At 40.1% G+C, this 22,179-nt stretch overlaps 2 protein-coding genes across 6 annotated transcripts; both read right to left on the bottom strand.

Moving 5' to 3' along the window:
* Positions 1-443: 443 nt before the first annotated feature.
* On the bottom strand, positions 444-7,907 carry LOC306904864 (general transcription factor IIH subunit 5). Of its 5 annotated transcripts, XR_013787672.1 has the most exons (18): positions 7,199-7,376; positions 7,076-7,112; positions 6,501-6,643; positions 6,201-6,290; positions 5,606-5,737; positions 5,306-5,427; positions 5,086-5,214; positions 4,888-5,001; positions 4,320-4,482; positions 4,054-4,204; positions 3,825-3,969; positions 3,588-3,688; positions 2,628-2,725; positions 2,329-2,511; positions 2,091-2,234; positions 1,851-1,995; positions 835-917; positions 704-758 (listed from the first exon to the last, which is right to left on the bottom strand). XR_013787672.1 is itself a non-coding variant. In XM_079475031.1 (17 exons), the coding sequence occupies exons 2-17, from the start codon at positions 7,287-7,289 to the stop codon at positions 1,859-1,861; spliced, it is 1,980 nt and encodes a 659-aa protein (XP_079331157.1). In that variant the 5' UTR covers positions 7,290-7,295; positions 7,859-7,907; the 3' UTR covers positions 1,288-1,858. The 5 variants fall into 5 exon arrangements, 4 of the variants coding, with proteins under 4 accessions (XP_079331159.1, XP_079331158.1, XP_079331157.1 ...); XM_079475031.1 differs by lacking the exons at positions 704-758; positions 835-917 and adding an exon at positions 7,859-7,907 and having other exon boundaries at positions 1,288-1,995; positions 7,199-7,295; XM_079475030.1 differs by lacking the exons at positions 704-758; positions 835-917 and adding an exon at positions 7,698-7,836 and having other exon boundaries at positions 1,288-1,995; positions 7,199-7,295.
* Positions 7,908-8,673: 766 nt separating this feature from the next.
* Positions 8,674-11,053, bottom strand: myct1a (myc target 1a). Its single transcript, XM_079475628.1, has 2 exons — positions 10,717-11,053; positions 8,674-9,752 (listed from the first exon to the last, which is right to left on the bottom strand). Exons 1-2 carry the CDS (start codon positions 10,769-10,771, stop codon positions 9,172-9,174), a joined length of 636 nt encoding a protein of 211 aa, XP_079331754.1. The 5' UTR covers positions 10,772-11,053; the 3' UTR covers positions 8,674-9,171.
* Positions 11,054-22,179: the final 11,126 nt, after the last annotated feature.

Below are 22,179 nucleotides of genomic sequence, written 5' to 3'. Positions count from 1 at the left end.
TATTATTACAATATTTACACGGTTTAAATGCATTTTCTTAAATGCAGTTAGGCGTTATAGGTAAACCAAATCCGAGGCTGTTTCAAATATTGGAAAGTGTAAAATCTCAAGCATTTCGTATTTGGATTGACTCACAATAGAGTGCATAGAAAAACATAAGGCTGATGGCTCGAAATTGATTCAGGGTCAGCAGAAATAGAGACAAAGGGACCCTGATGTGTGCAAGCGTTCATTTATACATTAAACCTTATAATCGAATTAACATAATTCAAGTTAAAAAATATAGCAGACCATATTTGTTCAACATTTTATTCGACATCTACAAACGTTCCTGCGCTTGTTTATTATCCAAACATCTTTCAATATTGCATAGGCTTTACAACCTTTATTGGTCATTCCTCTTCATATTTAATGACATTCTCCCTTTATATTCGTATTCACAATCTTTATTACAGAATAACCGATGCCACAAAGAGTATCCTCCTGCATGAGCATCTCTGTTTCGGTGTTCAGGCTGGACAAATCTCCACATCAGCTCCCACAAATTGTAATGGTTACTGTCGGATTCGTCAGCCGATTATTTCTGGGTGACGGGGAATGAGTTCTGGTCCATCAGTTCTCCTACACGTTCCTGAAGAATCTGCACGACTTCAGCCAGGATGAAAACGTGCGTGTCGTCCAAATCCTGGATGATGAACTTCTTACCCAGGGCTGACGTCTCGTCCAGAAACAAAAGAAACTGTTTCATAGCTGGATCGCTGTTTGACAAGAAAACAACATTTTTTTAACCGAAGGAGCACATTTGATCTTAAATGGCTGTCAGGTATAGCTTACCATTCGACGAGAACTCCTTTCAATACGTTGACCATATTGGACGGGCTGTGTTAACACTGCCTTCTCAAAAATATCTTTCGTATCTATTCAAGGACAAAGGGAAAGCGGTTTTAGGAATATAAATATTATATGCGCAAAATGTTTGCATGCACACGCGACATGAATGTTTTAAATAAGTCAAATGCTATTTTAAATGCTAAAGCCTACTAGCGTCCAGCCGCTAAAGTTTTATGTTTTAAAAACAGCAACTTTAAAGCCCAAGTCAAGACACTCACATTTATATATTGTTTTCATGCGTCTCAAACGGCACTTTGTTTTCACAGTGAACACGTCTAGTAACAATGGTCTTCCTGTACGCGCTTTACAGCTATAGCGCCACTTGCTGCATCGGAGCTTTTGAAGATGATGTAACTTTAAAAATGTCATAGATAAAATAAACGGCAGAAGAAAATAGAAATTAAAAGTGAGAATGGAACTTTATTTATATCAGCGATGTAATGACGATTTGGCAAAACTGTGTGAGATAAACACCAAAGTATGGTCCTACAACATTAGTATAAAAATATTGCATATTACAGCCAACATCAGTACCTTCCTGTGCTGGTGTCCTAAAGACTAGAGAATGCTTCAACGTTAAATTTGTTACTAATAATATAAAGAATAAATAAGTTAAATAAACCTAACTTTCTATGTCGTTTAACCTGCATTGCTATAGAAGATACATAACTTGATACTCGTGCATTTTATGTTACAACAAGAGATGCTAAATGTTTCCTTCAGAAGTACAGTACATTGTCCTCCATTTGATTCCAAGGCAAAGGTGAGGTAAGCAAAACACAAGGCCTATTACAGTAAAAGGTCAAACAAAACTTTCTAGACATAAATAATCGCAAGAATGAACCGGAAAAGCGTTTTCATTTTACAGCAGAATGTTAAAACATCATGATTCTATTAAGAAAATATTAAAAAAAAAAACTGAATTCCTTCTCCAGTTCCTTTTGTATAACTTAACTTACACTTGATTTTACTTCATTCTCTGTCCTCCAAGAGCATCCTGAATGAACTGTAAACTACGTTTGTAGAGAAAGGAATTCTTTTTTTCTGGTTTGCAGATGTTTAGGTGCTCTACATTCACCTGGATGAGGTCCCCAATTCCAAGTTCTGCAGGAAGAAAAATAAAATATTAAAAACTTTACAAATGAAACATGGCCCTTCACTGTTATATAATGACAGCTTCAATGATTACTCTGACCTACCTGCCGATTGATATGGAACAACCAATATTTTGAGCATTGGTCCAATGTAGGTAGGCAGAGATTCTGCAAAGCTAAGAACTTTAAACTCTCGTTCTTTTGCAATGTGAAGAAAATTTTCGTTCAGGTCTCGCAATGCTGGAGAGTCTGAGCAGAAATAAAGTGTGTGAGACAAAGACTAATTTGTACTAATCATACCATGAAGAATAAATAAGAAATTCTGAGAACGAAAGTATTGCACCTTTACATAGTTCTCTGACTTCTATAGAGGGAAACAGAAGGTATCGAACGTTGACAGAATACTCTGCCATGAACGTGCCGTGGTGAGGAACGCTGTAAAACAGAACTCCTTTAGTGTTCTTGATCAGCGCACTGAGGTCAGGATCTTTTGAGGCATCCAAAAGCATCTTTTTCACGAGTAAACCTACGAAACAAAAAAGATAAGTTAACTTAACTAATTTTACAGACTTATAAACCATAAAGATGACGTACAATTAAGACCATATAAAAGTTTTACGGGTGTGTGTTTTAAGAACTAACCTCCCATACTGTGGGCTACCCAAATCACAGGCCTGTCACCTACACCCGCATCCTTCAATTTCCTCAGCAGCTCCTGACTCCTGTAGGCCAATGACTTCCTGTATTGAAAAAAGAAACAATAATCATAATACAATTAAGTTAACCTGATAACTTACTAACATACTTCACACCACAACTATTTCACAAGTTCACCCTTAGCAAATAATTAAATAGGCGGCGATTAAGTGTGTGGACAATATGGTATGCGTATTTGGCGTATTATCCATGGAGAGGGCTCCGAGGCTGGTATTTTTTACCGAACCCGGAGCACTCCCACTTGTCCAGGGAGAGAAAAGAGGTTTAAAGATGCGGTCCTCACTGCAGAACACAACAACCAGGGTGCGTTGTTGGATCCAGATCAGACTCCTCCCACTTTATATACTTATATACAATTTGAAGAGTGGTCGCCATCGTTTGCTCTTATCAATGTAATCATAATTTAGTGTACGTCTGTAAGTAATGATCACAGTAAAATATGTTAACCCAAACCGTTACCTTAAAACTAAATATAATAAAATATGTTATTAAATGTACCCTAACCCAAACCCTTACTCTAAATCTAATAAAACTTTTTTTTCTGTCAAATTAATAATTTAATATGTATGACGTGAACACCAATCGATCAATCATGACGCAGAGGAAGGAGACTGGATCCTGTGTCGACCAATCACAATGCAATGGGAGGAGGCTGGATCCAACCTTGCCCCTTGATCTCGCGTTGTGCAGTGAGGAGCTACTGAGTTTAATGGCGAGTCGGGCCGGAGGAGGGATACTGCTAAAATGTACAGTGAAAGGAGGTAAGGCGATTCATAGAGCTCGCTCTTGATTTGGAAGGACGGGTGATGTAATAGCTAATGACAGGCAGCTGTGTAATTATTTGCACGTGCTCCTCCCGAACTTTGTTAATAAAACATCATTTACCTTTGGTTTTCAGCAGGACACTTCGCCTTCCAGTCACTTAAATGCGTGTCATACTCCACTGATAGGATTCTGAGGTTTGGACAGTCTGCAGCCAACCATGACTGTGGAAAATACAAAACGAGATGGAGACTGACTTTCCAAATGCCTCTCCAGCCCTGTAATGCTGTTACACCACAGACAACTCTGTGATTTTACTCCTACGCTTCATTCATAGCGGTCTTGGCAAAAATATTTAACCTTGGGCCAGCATTCAGTGTAGTCATCTCGGATCCCTTCTGAGGTCTTGTCATCCCCCGTAATATCACAGTCTTTTTGGCGCCACGTCTTAAACGCTGCTCCCAGCAGGCCATGCACAAAAAGGATGTCAGCTTTGATGGGCTGGCTGATTATAAAGGAGGTGAAATTAGATTAAATATGATTTATGGAGCATTTTTATTAGTTCATGCTCCATTTAAAGTATGCTTACTTTGTGCGGCACTGCGGATGCAAGATATAAACGCCATCTTGGTACTTCTCTCTTACTGCATCTCGGTCCAGGTTGGCCAATGCACGGGCAGCGTGAGATGCCTGCATGATGTGTGGTGATTGAATCATATCAGCCAGGGCAGACATCCAACCTAGAGAAATACAGAATGTGAATTAATACAGTTATAGCATTAACTATAAATGTCATAACAGTTCATATGATTCTTAGTGAATAAGGACATAAACAAGCTTATGAGCAAAGCTAACCTGACTGTACTATAGCGCTGTGCAAGCTATCATTCAAGGCAAGATTTCCTATAACTCGCACAATGTTGCGCTGAATCTTGGGAGAGTCTCGGCGAAGCTGGTAGACTCTCTGTAAAAGCTGCAATCCTCCATTGGCAACAATGTGGTCACAATGACTGGGGACCTGTGAGGAATAATGTGATAGTTCAGGTCAAAAACTTAGGTCATTATTTATTCATCATCAGGCCATTCAAAAACTGTATACACGTTCTTCTGTAGAACACAAATTTGTTATTTTAAGAAATGTCTTGTGTCCATGGAATGGAAGTCAATGGGGATCAATGTTGTCTGAATAAACACTGGTTTTCAAATATATCTTCTTTTGTGTTCTGGAGAAGAAAGTCATACACATTTGAAATGACATGAGGGAACTTTGAAATGACACGAGAAAGCTTTACTCATTGACAGGAACTCTGTTTCCTTTGATCAGTGTTAATTTCCTTGCTCTACAAAAAGTGCATGTGTGCAGGAATGCACTACATGGACTGCAATGCTGTTCAGCAGATTATAAACAGAGGCGAATCTTCACCTTAGAGTGCTGCACCAGAGCCTGCAGGCAGAAAGTTTCCACCTTTTCTGAGGGGGTTGAAGTCAAGCTTTGAGCATAGGGCAACCCATTTCCTCCAAAACACCACAGCCCCCCCTAAAGCCACAGAGCAAAACAGCTATTAGAGTGGATTTTTCATCCAAAATCAGGTTTGCGAATGTATTTAATTGTGTGTCTCACCCGTTGGGAGGCCATTGACTGGCTGCTCTCTCTCAGTGCCAAAGAAGTAAAGTACTGTACGCACTGATCCACCTCCGACTGGGGTAAAGAAGCAAGCAACTGTCTAAGGCTGTCTTCTATTGATATATCCTATACACACATAGCACATGAACATTAACGCAAGCAGGTGATGCCAGTACATTTTAAGTCAGCTCAACTAATGTTTGGGGTATCTACCCACATCCTCTTTGTGTGGCAGTGCAGGTGGAGGAAGGAAGAAGCGCAGGTCCACGTTAGGGATGCGGGCGAGACCCACAGTGGTGCGTTGATCGACCACCTGTGCTGCTGTCTGGTACTGATAATCTGTGATGGACAGGCCATAAAACCAATAAGAGTATCAGCTGCCATGGACTAACACCTAGTGTCATGGATGCAACATCATTCAATGCACGCTATTGTATCTATTGTGAGGAGTGCTGAGATAAAGCCAGTACTAAGGCCAGTCATTACAGTTGTAGTAAGAACAGCTTTAGTCTCTCACCCTGCCAGTGGTGATTCTGGGCCAGGTCCTGCACCGCCTGTTGTCTCATGGCCCGGTCGGCAGAGCAGGCTCTTTTCAACAGGATCCAAAGGGCATATTCATGTGGGTCTGCGTCCAGATGACTTAGATGCTCTGATGGAGCAGTAAAGCACTCAGTTAGAAAACCCATCGACACGTGATCCATATCAGATAAACATTTTAAAAGTCTACTACCGTGGATCACTTTGCTAAGCTGTCTTGGGTTCAATCTATTTGTTTCACACTACTCTACACCCTCAAACCTGATGCTTTCAAGTGAGCTGAGATGGAAAACAGAGCTTAACGTTAAACAGGGTCTATTATAAGACTATTTAAGAACAACACTGAATTTCAGTTCCTCTCTTTGTGGCTACATGTGACAGTCATCTTTATCAATCAACAGAAAGATATATGCATATGGTTCCTGAAAACTTGAAATGAACCCTTCTGTCCTATGTGGGTTTTCTGTAAGCAAACCCTTTGGTATACTTGTAAGATCCTACATAACATTGACATTTTAATCAGCTATGATACGATAACTGACATGAATTGTTAATGGGAACAGATGAATACTCACCGTCCAGGGGGCGGAGCATAACTCTGGATGAAATTTCAAGAAACTTTCTAACTGCTTTATGAAGCTCTTTTCTGGTTTTGTTAGTGAGCCCTGAAAAAGTTTAAAGGTCTGTTTACATTACTTATGTTCGGTAAATGCAGGTATGAGTTAATGTTTTACGACTACAGTAGTGCTCCTGTTGTTCGACTGATAGATCATTTCTTAAGGCTTAGCTACTGTATATAATGTATATTCAGTAAGATTGCTTTTATAGCACATAAATGTAAAGAACTATACAGTAAAAAAGTGAACATGATGTACCAGAAGCAAGACTCTCCTGTTCCTTATTGGTGGCATGAGTCAGGTAGATGTAGGACTTGTGTTTCTCCTGTAGAATGGCACTGGTGTCGATAGTGACGGCCTGCTTCAGCGTAACCACTTCATACGTGATGAAAACACATCCCCTGTGGAAACGAATAAGATTCAGAATGTATGTTTGGGTTTCTCTTCAACAGAAACCCAAACATACATTCTGAATCTTATTTGTTTCCAATGCCTGAATTAAAACTGTAAAAGCTCGCACTTCACAAAAATGGCCATTTTATTCAGGTTATGTTAAATATATAGAAACATCAAAGAAATAAATGAAATCTGCAAACTCTCAAGGAAACTAACCATGGTTTTGTTATAGTAGTTTGGTGGGTTTGTTATGGTACTTTAAAAAATATACATCATGGTAAAACTATGGTTACGAATCACGTTTAATGGTTATTTTCTGATTATGTTGGTTTTACCGTACCACATGTAATGTATTAAGATTACTATACTGAAGCAATGGTACATTTCAATTTCTTGTTAGGTTGACCACAAAACTACAGTAAAACTGATAAACTTACCCCAAAATTACTGCACCAGTGACTTTTGCCATTTTTCCTAAATAAAAAAAGCACCTGTCAAAATGACTTGTGTATAATAAGAATAACAAAATGTGTATTATAATCTATCAAATCAAATCTTACGGAGGTCCTTCCATGGCAGCGGTCTCCTCACAGCAGGTCCGCTGGTGCTCAGCCTGCGGCAGCGGATCAGTCGTAGGGCAGACGCCGACATTTGCGGCTTTATTCGCAAAAACCCGACAAGAACACACATCAGATGACACAAAAAAACCGGTGAGACATACGACAGGTGTTTATGCTCACTTCTACAGTACACTTCTCACGTCGATTATAACCTAACCAGTTAAGAAAGCGGTGAAGTCAACGCATGCCAGCGGGGTCACTGTCACTTGATCTCCTGTTTTCGACACCTCTCCACACAACATACATCAGGCTTAATGGTCTATCTGTATAATGCTGATTATTCTTAAACATGTCGCACATACATGAAAAATCATCATTGTTCGAGGTTAAATAAGCAGTGTGGTTTCGTGAAACCCCGAGTTAACAGTTAGCTGGATAGCTAATTCCCTGTCTGCGTTTGGAACTGTCAATGAAAGCGTACTTTAAACGTGCACTTTACCTCTAAAAACAGGAGCACCTTCAAATAAACCGGGTTTGCGCATACACGTTTTCACTTTTGACAACTGTTATAAATAGACAGGAACTGTTTTGTATTTGAACGGACTTGAACGTGAAGCGTCATTACCGTAAACACCAGTGTCACGTATCCAAATGTCTTACCGTAATCAGTGTTGCCAGAACACGGATCGCACATCAGAGTTCATAGATCACTCCTGATAGAAGTTTAAAACCTTTTATTTGTATTGAACAATGGATAGCCTATATATCACGTTGGTTCGAAAGTTTTGAAATAACTTGACTAAATAAAAGCAAAGAAAAGGCAAGCTGCTTGGTTTTTTATTTCATAAGCAGCCCAGATTTTGTCCACCCGTCCTGTGCAATTTTCTCCGGTCTAATCTGGCAACACTGACCGTAATACTGCGCAGTGCGCACTACAAATCTGCCCTACAAAGGCAAAGTGCAGTAACTACACATTTGGTCAAAATTAAGATTAAGTTTAAAATGGGCTTTGTAACATCTGTTCTGTCTCCTGGTTCAACTTTGTCCCATTTCAGAGAAACAAGAGTGTCAAAATGGCAGTAACTTTCTGCAATGAGTGGCTGGTGTGAAAACTTTGAAGGCATTTTTCTCTGTTTCGGTGTTTGTGTAGTTAGGCTACTGCACTTTCCCTTTGTAGGGCAGAATTGTTCAGAGTAACTACAATTGTCTGTCTAGCGAATGACTATATATCTGGGATATGTCATTTGCAGCTGGCACAGCTATGTTTACATAGCATTCATTTCAATGTGGTGAGATAATTCCTTCCTCTTGTTAAGGGAAATCCACTCATGTTTGTGAAGGATATCAGGTCACGTCCAGGATATGTGTGCTATAAACCCTCATTTTTGTCACTGTTTTGTATATGTTCAACGGCTGTTTCAAAGGACCAATTCACGTCAAAGGATGGCAAAATAAAAACAAGTTCTCTTTCTATTGAGATTTAAGCATTCAAAAAGTAGCAGTGATTTATTTAGTCATAACAGGCAATAAAAACATAAAAAACTAAAACAGTTTATTCCTATGAGTACAAAAGGGGTTAAAAGACTCGAGTCCCTATCAAAACTAATAAATACTCAATCCAATGAGTTTGTTTCAATTATTTTTAATTACTGTTGATAATAAATGTCTGTACATCAATATAAAACGTTACTTGCAACCCCATCCTGACCTCCGATATCTCTTGCTTTATCTTCTCTATTTCTACTTCTCTATCATTTCTCTCTCGCATTTCAAATCCCTCAGCCTTACACTTGTATGCACAACCACAATTGAGCACCTTCACACATAAATATAACAGAACACAACACAACACAACAATTTTGGATAACTGGCCATGACTGAGTTTAGAAACACCAGAAGAAACTGAAAGAAAATTTTAAGTCCAAGTCTATGTATATATTTGTCGTCTCCCAACTTTATTAGTGTCTTCTCCATCATGTGGTCGTCTCCTGATAGGCTCGTATGATACTGTCATAGGCAGGAGGTGGGGTCTGACCTGCATGGAAGCCCCTAAGATTGCTGTTGCTCCAAAAGGAATCTGGTCTGGTCCTGGCTCTGGGTGGAGTAATCATAGAACTCACAGTATTGGTTGAACCAGCCACCCTGGGGCTTGTAGTGAGAGTTGGGGTCTGTGGCAGGCTACCCTGGGCACCCTCCTCTGCCTCACGAGCTATCTGACTGCACTGGAGAAGAGGATGGAAGGTGGAGGCCCGGAAACTAGATTTGCGGCCCATCAAGTCGCCATAGTCTGTTGGTGAGGAAGAGGTCTGTCGATGGAAAGAAAAGGCAGCGCTGGCCAGGCTGTTGTTGCTGCGTCTGTCGTGGCTGCTGCTGTGTCGACTGAAGCCAGAACGGGAGCGCGGTGAGGAAGAACGGGTGGTTGAACGGTGGACGGGCAGGCGTGTGATTGTTGCCGAGGCCCGACGGCGAGACTTCCAGGTCAAAGCCATGTAGACCAGAGCACCTAGCAGTAGACCAACAACCATAGAAAGACAGAAGGCCAGTATGACATCCCCTAGAGGACGAGAGAGGTAATTTAATAAAAGCATTAAGGAAAGTATATTTATAAACTTATTTTTCTTTATAAAAGTCCGGTTAAAATAAAGCAATAGCCAAAAATAAAAACGATATATTCTTAATTTATTCACTTTTGTGTCATGTCATTTAAAACACGTATGACACAAAAAAACTAGATATTTGAGAAATGCCTCAGTGTTATTTTTGTCTATAATAGAAATAAATTAGGATTTTTTAAAATAAAATAATTATACTCTGACACATTTATAGTGGGCGGTCAAATGCCTAACATAGAGTACACCCATATGGCGTTAAACTGAATTAAATAGTTAGAATTTTAGGAAGTTTCCTGTTGTGACATTCCATTGTCCAGAGAAATACCGATTCCAGTAGCACACACGCCTGTTATCTTGAGTGTCACGTAACATTAAAGCTACTTTGAAATCTACAAATTGAAAATAAATGTAATATTTAGTTTTTTAATATAGTTTTGAAGTGTCTGTCAGCATGATTTTAAAATCTTTTTCAGGTTGTTGAAAGAATGAGTTGTCAGACAAATAATGACAGGGCATAACTTCCTGTTATGTTATTGCAATATGACAGCAAAAACTCTTTAGATTCTTCAGTGTACTCCAAAGTGCGTATTAATATAAAATTTTCTCTCTGGGAGAAAAGAATCACAGTCCAGAGTAAAGGATCATCTGGAAATTACATTTGGAAAGACTTAATGGAAAAAGCTACATGCTGACTTGACTGTTGTTTTTCACAGATAACTCTTGCCGATGTCTTTTGTTTCTCTTTACTACTCTCTTCCTTTCTGTCGAGAAGCACATTCTCTAAAGTTCTCAGCACATTATTTTCAACACTCTCCGGACATTTATAGCAGTTCAGAGTTGACAACACAACATTATAAATAAAAAATCTGAGAGAGAACGCTTTATAAATATTGTAAAATAACTTACTCAATCCAAAAGACTCCAGTATTTCCACAATAGGATGAGTGCTGTTATCTGCCATAGCTCCAAGAGAGGTGTCCAAGAGAGGACACGGTCTCCCCTCCAAACCCCACTCACGTTTTCCTTTTATTCCTCTGTTCTTTTCTCTATAACTGTGTCTGGGCAACCCCTTAGTTCTCCATGACCCTCCTCTCTGTGCCCGTCTTTCAGCCCGGGACGACTCGGCTCTATGGCACACAGGATCTTGTGCAGGGCTGGAGTTGCTCTGTTGTTTCTGGCAAGGCAAAGTCTTCTCTTAACATTTCCTGCCTTTCCTGCGTAAAATTAGCAGCAGGCTGTCCTTATCGGCACAGAACAGGGTTCCTGTGGGCTGGAGGGGAAGAGAGGAGGGTGGAGTGAGGGGGAGAGTCAAGGTGTGTGTGACCATGCTCCCCATGGCTCTCATCCATCATATTTTACTTGTCATTCCTTCCTTTTCTTCGTTCTCCATAAACTCATGAACTTTGAAAGATGTATTGCTCTGTGTCCCACAGATGGCATTTCGCTAGTCTGTAGTTTAGACATGCTTTTTATGCTTTGCGATTTATAGGATAATGATAGAAATCATATCTCAGTGTATAAGTATATAAATTAAACCTATAATCACTAAATCCATGATCAATTAAATCAACTAAAATAACATGTACTTATAAAATGGTTAGCATATTATTTACAGTATATATTATACATATACATGTTATTTATATATATATATATATATATTATTATTAAATACATTTATCCTATGTATGATGGTAAATTGTGACACTCTCTGATAATTGTTCAGTTAATTGTTATGGAATACTGTGTTACACCAAATGGCTTAGATTCAACAAAAAGATTGTTATAGGTTAAAATAAAAAAATTAATTTAAAGGGATTCTCCTTCACCCAAAAAGTATAATGCTGTTACGAATTCTCCCCCAAGTTGTGTCTTAATATCTTTGTTTGCTTGACAACAAAGAAATATATTTGGAAGAATGTTAACAACTGAGCATCATGACTACCATAGTAGAAAATAAATCAGAAATAAAATGTTTCAATGGTAGTCAAAGGTGCCCGGGAACTGTTTGTTTTCCTAAATTCCTCAAAAATATATTTTGTTTTCAACAGAACAATAAATAGAAATAGTATTTTTCTGGTCAATGGTGCCCCAGAACTGTCAGTCAGTGACATTCTTCCAAATATCTTTCTTTGTGTTTATCAGAACGAACACATTTTTGCAGATTAGGAACATCTCGAGGGTGAGTAAATGATGACATGTAAATGTTCATTTTTGTGTGGAGTTTCCCTTTAAGGACAAAAAAAGTTTGAAAAAATCTGTACCCGCCTTACCTGAAATATAATATAAATAAATTAAATAAAAATAAATAAGAGTAATTGAGCATTGAGAAAAATGTATTTCTACAAAACCTTTTTAAGTTAAAGTTATCCGTAATAGGACATTTTCACAATAAAAAAAGTATCAAGAATACTTTCTCCAGATTATAAAAAACAAGATGAAAGGAGGAAAAGGTTAGCATTTTTCTGTGTTTCCCCACATAATTTCTAAGAATCGTGAGCTTTTACAATTCCAATGTCTCTTCCTTTAGTCTTGAAGGTCATCACAGAACTTCATGTTTTCTGTATAGACATGCCAGTAGTCCCGGGTTATCCTGACCAAACATTATCCTGAGATACGGCAGAGAAATCAGTTACAGTGACACAAACTAGACCCTAGTGAGACGTAGTGCTTCTTGAAGGTATCTGGAGGTTAGTGATTAGAAATGGCGTTTTTTTCAAGACAGAGTCGCTATTTTGGGAGGGGAGGGATAAACTGACATTTCCTCATATTGTTTCTTGTGGAATCAACTTTGACCAAACACATATTTTGTAGAATAGATTGCGATTTATATTAAGCTACTTACTGTACGCGTGTTGTTGCTCTTAAATGCTGAATAGTTTTTGATAGTAGATCGAATATTAATGTTAAACAAAGGTAAAAAAGTGCAGACACGCTTAAAAAATGTCCTTCCCATGGGCCCATGGCATTTTACTTTTTGGTTATTGTTTCAAAGCTAAATTATTTTTTTGCTAGGCTTGAGTTGAAATCACTTATGATGAGCCAGCATAATAAAAGTGTTCTCTATATGAACAGCAGATGGAGCCATTACTCTTTGGAGAACTTATTGCAGCTACTTTATTGGACAATTTTTTTATTGAATTCCATATTTTATAAATACAGATATATGCATTTATTCAAAAAATTTTTTTTTAACGAATCCCCATCCAGCTTTTGATTGTTTGATCATCATTATGAAGTCCCCTCTCTCTCTCTCTCTCTCTCTCTCTCTCTCTCTCTCTCTCTCTCTCTCTCTCTCTCTCACTCTCTCTCTCTGACACAAACATCTGCAGTGACCGCGTGGAGGTCATTGCTAAGCATTGCATTGCTTGAAAACCAGCACACTCAGCAGTATGCTCTATGAATTGTGAGCTTATCCCCTTAGTCAGGCGTTGCTTATCGCTTTAGTCAGGCGTTTTACTTGCATTTTTATCAATAACATGTACGTGTGTGACTTAAGCTGTACTGCAGGTGAAGAGCACAAGATTATATTTCTCTGACATGGGACCATTTTCAGGATTTCATTCAATTAAGTTTTTTAATGACACAACATGGTAAACATAAACTTGCCTTGATAATTTCCTGGGCATTTTTGGGGGGATGGGCTCCCGCTCCTCTGCGCCCAACATGCAAACTGTAGTAATACAAAAGATCTTAGTGGGCTCATCCTCTTCCCAGGGCCTGAGACAGTTATCTCCCCTGATGACGGCCTTCACTCAGTGTAATGTTGTCTGCCTTACTAATGTGGCTGTGCAGCATTCAGGCCCCACTATTGGTCAATAACATGCACTCAAGATCTGCATTCTGATTGGACACCAGGTGGCAGTGAAAACTAACGCTGATGCCTACTGTGGTGTCTGAGATGCAGAAAGAGAAAGAGTGAGAGAGAGAGAGAGACTGTGAGCGAAGGTGTAGAGGTTGCTTCCTGCAGAAGGCACAAAACTTCAAGGGGAGGAAAGGGACCGTATGTTTGCATGGCTTGCAGTGATTTGGAGTTTTTAGCACTTAATGTACATTCAACTGGTCCCGGATCATTGGAGAATTCTCAGGTGGCTGACCTGAATCAGCATCAACTGACTTGAAATCAGTGGAATGGCATCCGCTCAGCACTATGGCCGTTCAGACAGAGAGATTGCCAATGAGATGCAGAGGCTGCAGGGTAAGTGCCTACGCATGCATCTTAAAGGTGACCTCGCTGTTGTGTAGGATGACACAGCATATACGTGTGTAGATGTCATTGGGTCTTTTGTAAGGCTGACTTGTCAATAACCTGAATAGGTTTGAATAGTTGAGGGGTTCTGGGTGGATATGTTTTGTATGTTGTAAGGTTGTTTTGAATGATAACTGCATCCATGCATCAGTATACAAAGAGTCCTTGCAATTCTTATTTGGCGCATATTTTGAGCAGATGCCGCTCTGCAGATGTATGTTTTGCAAGGGATATGCAATGCAGATTTGTCCTAACTGCATGCATGAAAAGTTTGTTTGTTTTCAGTTGGTGCTTTGCAGTTCTAGTGACGTCTCCTGTTTCAAAATTGTCCTTGGGGAGTTTAGGAGTGTTTATTTTAATCTATACACACATACATTCAGTTTTCAACTGAACCTTTTCAGATAATGTTGATTTCTTTATATATCTATAAAATATGAATGTTGTTTACAATGAATACATCTATAGTTTTACACTGACCAGCATTATTGTGCTTCTGTGCTCTGTGCGTGGACCACTTTTCAGATGAAATCAGAGAGGAAGGAGAAGAGTGAATGAGTTAAGAAATGTAATTATAATAAAAGATTGCTCTGTCTAAGACCCTAAGATTGATGGAGAGGGGATACAAGCGAAATAGCTGACGTCTGTATAAGTCACCTCTTACACCTACTGCGAGTCTTTGTAAACCACAATAAATTATATGCCAGGGCATCGAGGTCCTGGACAGCGTCTCCATACCAGCAGCCCCAACTCCCTGCCAGCAGCCCTCCAGCAAGCGGCCATGACAGGAGCCACCCGGGGAGACGCAGGACATCGGGCACAGCTCCAGCCATGTTATCGCTATCGAGCCGCTCTGGGACAGTACTTACCACGTCTTACGTCTCAGGGCCTGGCGCCCACTTGGTCTTCAGGAGAGTTTCCTTCTTCCTGGTGGCCTACAGCAACTTGAGTTTGCGACATGCCATTCCGCAGCCTGAGCGGGACAGCCGTGTTGCCCACCACAGAACCTCCCCTTCTTTAGAAGGGGGCAATCAAGCCCATCCCTCTGACCCAGATGTCTTGGGCTGACATCTGCCCCATCCTGCAATGTTGACGCAGAAGTGCATCATGGAGTCCGTCCGATACAAAGATTGGTTCGAGGTTTTCGACCCGAAGGACGTGTACTTTGTGTCTCGTTTCTCCCCCGGCAGACCATTTCTTCGGTTTGCCCTCGAGGGTTGAGCATACTAGTACAGCCTCCTCTCCTTTGGTATGGCCCTCTCTCCCTGTGGCTTTACGAAGGTCGTGGAGGCTGCTCTCACTCCCCCAGGAGCAGGGCGTGCGTACCCTCAACTATCTTGGTTCACTTGCGGGATCTACTGCCCACGCACAGGGACCTTGTGTGCAGGCACCTCGGCCGATTGGGCCTAGATCAACCAGGACAAGAGCATACATGTTCAAGGCAGATGTTCACCTCCTCCTCTGGAGTCAGCAGTGGGTGGTGTCCCTGCGGGCCATTCATATCCCGGACGATCTCGATCAGACAGCCGACGTGCTCTCTCGACAGGTCGCTCCGCGGACGATGGTGACTCCATTTCCGGGCAGTCCAGCTCATTGGGAGCAGTTCAGGCAGCACAGGTTTGCCTCCCTGCACACCTCCCATTGCCTGCTTTGGTACTCCCTGACCAATGTCTCCTGAACAGGGAAGAGGAGCATCTAAGTCTGCTAGTTGCGCCCAATTGACCCAACCAGACTTGTTTCTTGGAGCTCACGCTCTGACTGCCACTCTCCCTGGCCGATTCCACTAAGGACAGGCACGGTTTGGCACCCGAGACCAGATCTCTGGAACCTCCATGTCTGGACCCTGGACGGGATGAGGAGATCCGGAGTGACCTGTCTCTCGGAGTCGTGAGCATGGTCACTTGGGCAAGAGCACAAACCACTAGACGAATGTCGCTAGTGGCGCGTCTTCTCGCACAGAGTGCTATGGTCTGTGCTGTCCCCCTGCAGGTAAATGTCTCGGGCAGCATGACCCGATCAGCAGATTCCTAAGGGGCGCGCAAAGGGCTAACCCCCCCCCCCCCCCGCCTGCGCTCTGTACCCTCCTCAGACCTTAACGTGGGCCTGCGTAAGGCCCCGTTCGAGCCCCCGAAGAAGTGTTGGACCGGGTCTTGAGTGAGACCCACGGTGGTTGGACGTACGCCTGTGAATAGCCTTCTCCCCTCTTTAGGTGAGTAAGCTCGCTACTCTATTTCTTCCACTGGACAAAGTATAGGCATCCCATCCATCGCTAAGCACTTCAGGTTTACAAGCCCAGTGGAGCAGCTCGTATTCAAACCCAGTATATGTGAGTTTCCCTCACAAGGTGAACCCTAGTATCTGGGTTAGTGCCCCAAATGTAGTGACTCCCCTCCTTGGGTAATCCCGTCTGACACTTTTTCACTCTTGGTTCCCCTGTTGGCGAGCCTGTGACCTCCCCTCGTTGGACTCCACCGCCTCTGTTCACCCCTGGTTGGGGCCCAGCACTTCTACTCCCATGAGTTCTCCCCACTGGTGAGACCATGTAGGTATTCCACGTATTATCTCCCTTCGGCCCCAACCAGGAGTGCACAGAAGCGGTAGAGTCCACTGGGTGGAGGTCACAAGTTCGCCAACAGGGGAACCAGGAGAGAGAAAGTGTCAGACAGGACTACCCAAGGAGGGGAGTCACTACGTGTGTAGCACTAGCCCAGATACAAGGGTTAACCTCATGAGGGAAACTCACAAATACAACATCAAGAGACCGACAGAAAGGGAATGTCTTGGTTAAGGATTCTAACCTGTGTCCATTCATTTATCTTTGTTAATGTTAAAAAGTTAATGCCAATCCAATTGTTCATGTTAGTGAAGTATGCATTAACTAATGTTAAAGTCACCATGAAATAAAAGTTGTGAATGTCTTTTTTTCCTATTATGACATATAAAATACAGTAAGAACAGTACTTTACTAAGCACAGTATTTTGATTTCATGGTGACTTTAATAGTTTCATCTTTTGATTTTAAAAACGTAATAAATTGAGTAATGCTGAAGGAACATAAACTAACACGTGATAATGTAAAATGTAAACAGAACTTTTGTTCTTTATTTCATAATTGGCTAATGCATTAATAAGGTTGATAAATACAACCTTATTGTGCAGTGTTACCTTTATGACTTACAGTATGTATTTATTATGTATCCATCTATTTTCCAATTTACATTATAAAAACGCCTGTTATAACCCTTTACCTGGCAATGATTATGACATGGTCATCAGCCACTTGCATGGAAACAATATTTCTGTAGGTAAAAAAGACTTTAGTCGCCCTAGACACCAGAAGTAGAGCACTGTGTTGAGTGTCAGGCCAGATTGATGGTGTGTTAAGTTGCTCGTGGGGGGAATGAATCATGTGATGCTAAATATGTTATTTAGCATGTCATCGCCCTTCTATGCCTCATTGGTTGCAAAATTAAGTCAGAGCAGGAAATACATAACCATGTGCTTATGTGTTACGCTTATGCATAATATGAAACAGCAATAGCGGAGCTGTCATATTATGATACCGATTTAAAAGAAAAATAGTATAGATGAATAAATATCTCATCTCTTAAGCAGGCCTGAAGTACTTTGGCCTTAACCGTATGTGTGTAGACTTCCAAATCAAATGATTTTTTTTCGCTATGCTTTCTGTCTCGTATTTCTGTAAATAAATTCAACATTAAACACAGATTAAAATTCAGTATTCATTGTTCACTCCTCACGTAAATCAAGAATTCTTCAGCTATTCCTGAATGAGCAGATAAGAGTTGCTAATTAGACCGATTTGATCCACTGCTTTGATCAGATTAGACTACCATTACTGTGTTGGTGAGAGCTTCCCTTCCTGCCTGCAACAAAGAGCTCATCATTGGCAATATTCATTGGGTTCAAAACATTTGAACTATCATTTCAATTTCCTGTTTTATTGCTGAAAACAGAGAGGGAATGTATTGCTAAGGAGCACCTGTGTCTTCTGTTTTCAAAATGGGCACGCACGCACATACTTGCCATCACACAAACATGTTCATGAAATTTATTTATTTATGCATTTATGAGCATTTTTATTGGGTTTTAATGACACTAATATCCATCCCCATGTTCATATAGGTTCATTCATATTAATAAACTATGCCATGCCATACATTACCTCAGACATAAATTATTGTTTAATTAAACATCATTTTTATTTCAATAACAAATATCATCATTAATACTGCGTGATCAGATCTGTTAATGTATGAAAGTCTATGCGTTGTTGAAATGTGTTAGAGAAGGCGGGCCTTCCCAACTGAATCTTCATTTAAGTACTATTCAAATAAAATGTAATAATTCTAAGATTACATGAATCATAAACGTTAGATATTTGCCACTCCGTAAAAGTGCCACTCCGCGGGTACGTCATATCCAAACAGTGACAGGTTGTTAAAACACAGCAATTAATGGCACCATATGGCCAGAACAGCTAGTCTGCTTTGAAGTCCTTGCAGACTTAAAATCGTCCTATATGTTGCTATTTAGTATCTCTCATTATCTTGACAGTAACACCACTTCTCTGCATACTTTCAGTAATTTGGTTTTCAGTGATCATTTGTGTGGGTGGTCATACGTCCACTTCTACACATACAGTGGGTTTCTCAAATCAATGAGACAAACAGGTTTTACTGTCCTGTTCCCCTACTTTTTATTTTCTTTGTTGTGTGTAGTGTGGGTCCCTAAAGGGGCAACACCATGAATAATGTCTTCATAATTTTTTTTTAAGAAAAAATAAATACAAAATGTTCTGTGTATGGTGCACGTGAGCAATTAAGCTATTTTGTCCGCTGGCTTTTTGTCTTCTTCATGCTAAGAAGTCATACAAACCTGTCAAAGGTTAAAGTTTACCGTTTGCTTCTTGCGTAGGTGGCACTTTAATTATTTTCTTTTTGTGTGCATTTTATTTATGTGAATGCATTCATAACATGCACAAAGACAGGAAGAGACAGAGGTACATGGAGGTCATCCCATGTGCTCATGTTCTCTTTGAGGCAAGACTGGCACAATGCCAGTGAGATAGAGGGAGAGAGTATTGGCTCAGTGGTGTAATGTTGTGCCATATATGGCAGAGAGCAGCCAATTTCCTACTGACCAGCACGAGCACAGACGGTCACCTTGAACGCTGTGGAGTGGAGGGGTCTTTTGGATATGGTCCTCCTCCATTATTGTGGTGCCTCAGATATTTAACAATGATTTCCTCTTGTTTTCTATATTCCATCACACAGAATCAGCATTCTGTTTTGGCTCCTAGCTGTGCAAAGGTGTAATACAATAGAGGTGCAGACACAATGTGCTGAAGAAGAAAATAGATACAGTGTGCAACAAATCACATATGAAGAATTTATAATAGACATTGTTCGTGTTTTCTTGCTCGAACCATTATATTACGTGCTTTAGTTATAGAAATGAAAACAAATTTAAGATCCCAACAAATGATTACAGAAATTAAATAGGAATTGGGTTTGTGATTTTTGATAAACTTGTTCTTTAAGTTTTATGGTGGGTTGCAAACCAGCCGTGAAAAGAAATCTAGCCCAACCAAACCGTGCCATCTTGAAAAGACGGTCATGTGACGTTTTCATATGCCACTTGACCTATTAATGCGACCAAAATGTTTCAATTGCAGTTGCGAAATATTCTTTTCTTGAATTGGCTGGAAAAAGACCTCATTGAGCGCAAAAATGTTTTTGCGATCTGTGGGAGTATTTGCTGAATTGACATGTTTCCATTGGCCGTATTTTCAATTTGAAGGGTTAGTATCTATCAAAACTGGATTTTCTTAGCTCCTTTGCTTGGCTCTGAGTCTAAAGTCTTTCAGAATTGTGTAATTAAAATAAATATATAACAATTCCCAAGTTTTTGTCCCCGGGCTCACAGGAAGATCATACCAATGACATTTTCATCTTAACTCTATTTAACAGAGCTACATTTAAGAGTAATGTACATCACAATCAATAGGGCACCACTCACACAATGCAGGGGTGTCCATTAGACATGAGCACATGATAATATCATGCACCCTGCATCAACCATACAGCCTTAATGGAGCCAGACCCTTCTTCATGGTCATGTGTGAATACAATGTTAATCTACATTACAACCAGGAAAAGAAAATTCCATACACAGTTTTTAGCTATAGGGATGTCCCCAAGAAAATAATTGCTGATTCCCACTGACAGTGATATTGCATTGCCGGTCTTATTAGATAGCCGAAAAGATTACGTTTGACTTCACTTTGAGTCATTGGAATCATCCATGGCACTTATAACACCCTCCAGATAGTATTTTTCTGTCTTATCTTTCAAAGGCAGACCAACCTTGAGTTTTCCGCTCAGTCAATATCAATGAACCCTGAACTGGTCACGTTGGGACACCTTGCCTCGAGCAAACCGTGTAAAGTAGTGAAGGTCAGTGGGGCATCACCCTCCAAATGTGATGAAATCTCCTGATTTGTGAGTTTGTTTTTAGGGAGAATGTTTTGTAACCAGAGTATGCAGATCTTGAGTCAATACACTGAATCAATGTTCATTATATCTGCATGTTCTCAAGTGGTAATTGCGGTGAACTTGTGTCTATGCGATTCTATTATTCCACATGATATGGGCAGTATATTGTGGGCATTTCTCAATGTGGATCAAATGCTTAGTCTGTCTGACCTACTTCTGCCCTGACTCTGACCACAACATCATTTCATTACAAAAGCCAACAGGAGGTCCTTTAATACGCTTAGATGCCATGATTGACATCCGTTTTGAGTTAGTTTGTAAACCACTGTTGTATTTCTTTCTTTCTTTCTTTCTTTCTTTCTTTCTTTCTTTCTTTCTTTCTTTCTTTCTTTCTTTCTTTCTTTCAAATAACTGTCGATTTAATGCAGTTCATACGTCTTTCATTGCATCCACATTTTAATCAATTTTTTTACAAAATAAGTCTAGACAGAGTCGGAATTTGAGCTGTATTGTGGGCACATCTGTAGCGATAAGTGGACAAATCATTGGAACCCACAAGAGGAAATTCCCTTAGTAATCATGCGGAGTTATTCAGAAAATCATGTGTGTCTTTGGACTGTAATTAGTGATGGTAATTTGGCAGCATTAGTTTGCTGAATTATTCACATTTAAAGAGGTTTGCTCACATGTCTGAGGGGAAAGACGCGGGAGGGAAGACGCTCTTGACTCGAGACTTCCGATTTCAGTGAATGAGATAGCACTCATAGACTCACCGGCCATATTGCATATGTTCTTATAATCCTTATGTATAGCTGTTGCTATAGTGATGGATGAAACGCGTGTGTGTGTGTTTTTGAAACACTGTGTATGTATGTAATTGTTTTCTATAGTGAGGGGTAGATTTATGAATATGTTGCTATTCACAAATGTGAGCCTAGTTTGTCTCGTGTGTGTGCGTGGCAGGAGAGAGTCGAGTATTACAAAAAGAAAAGGATTGATCCATACAGTAAGTCCATATTTCAGAACTTGGCAGTAAACCCTTAACATACATCTCGTTTAGTTATCGACCCTTCACTTTTCACTTCACTATTCTATTTTACCTTTTTAAATGACATTTGTTATTTAATTTATTCACTATACCACTAGGTGGTGCAATGCCCCCTTTCTTTCTTTCTTTCTTTCTTTCTTTCTTTCTTTCTTTCTTTCTTTCTTTCTTTCTTTCTTTCTTTCTTTCTTTCTTTCTTTCTTTCTTTCTTTCAGTCATTAGTCTGTAAGCCATGCGTGTATGGACTAATAGAGAGGGGAAACCCATGGGGTTAGTTGGATAGCCCCAGGTATTAGGCAAACTGACCCAGCATCTGTTTGTACTCTACTGATCTCTAGTTTATATCCCTCAGCTTTCACACAAGGTTCTTTTTTAGTAACAAAGAATGAAAAGAAAATCTATTTAAATGAGCATGAATTCTTTTTAAAATCAGTTTTTCTCATGAAGATTGTTCTTTAGGGCTTCTATCACCTGAAAGTATAATATATTTAGACTAGATTAACAAAGACTGTATGTACCGTAATATACAGTGTATTTAAAAAGAGTGCCCTCATTTCAGG

This window comes from Barbatula barbatula (assembly GCF_947034865.1).
Source record: "Barbatula barbatula genome assembly, chromosome: 15".
NCBI classification, from domain to species: Eukaryota; Metazoa; Chordata; class Actinopteri; order Cypriniformes; family Nemacheilidae; genus Barbatula; species Barbatula barbatula.
Note: the sequence above shows the minus strand (reverse complement) of the source record. Positions and strands in the feature narration are given on the sequence as shown.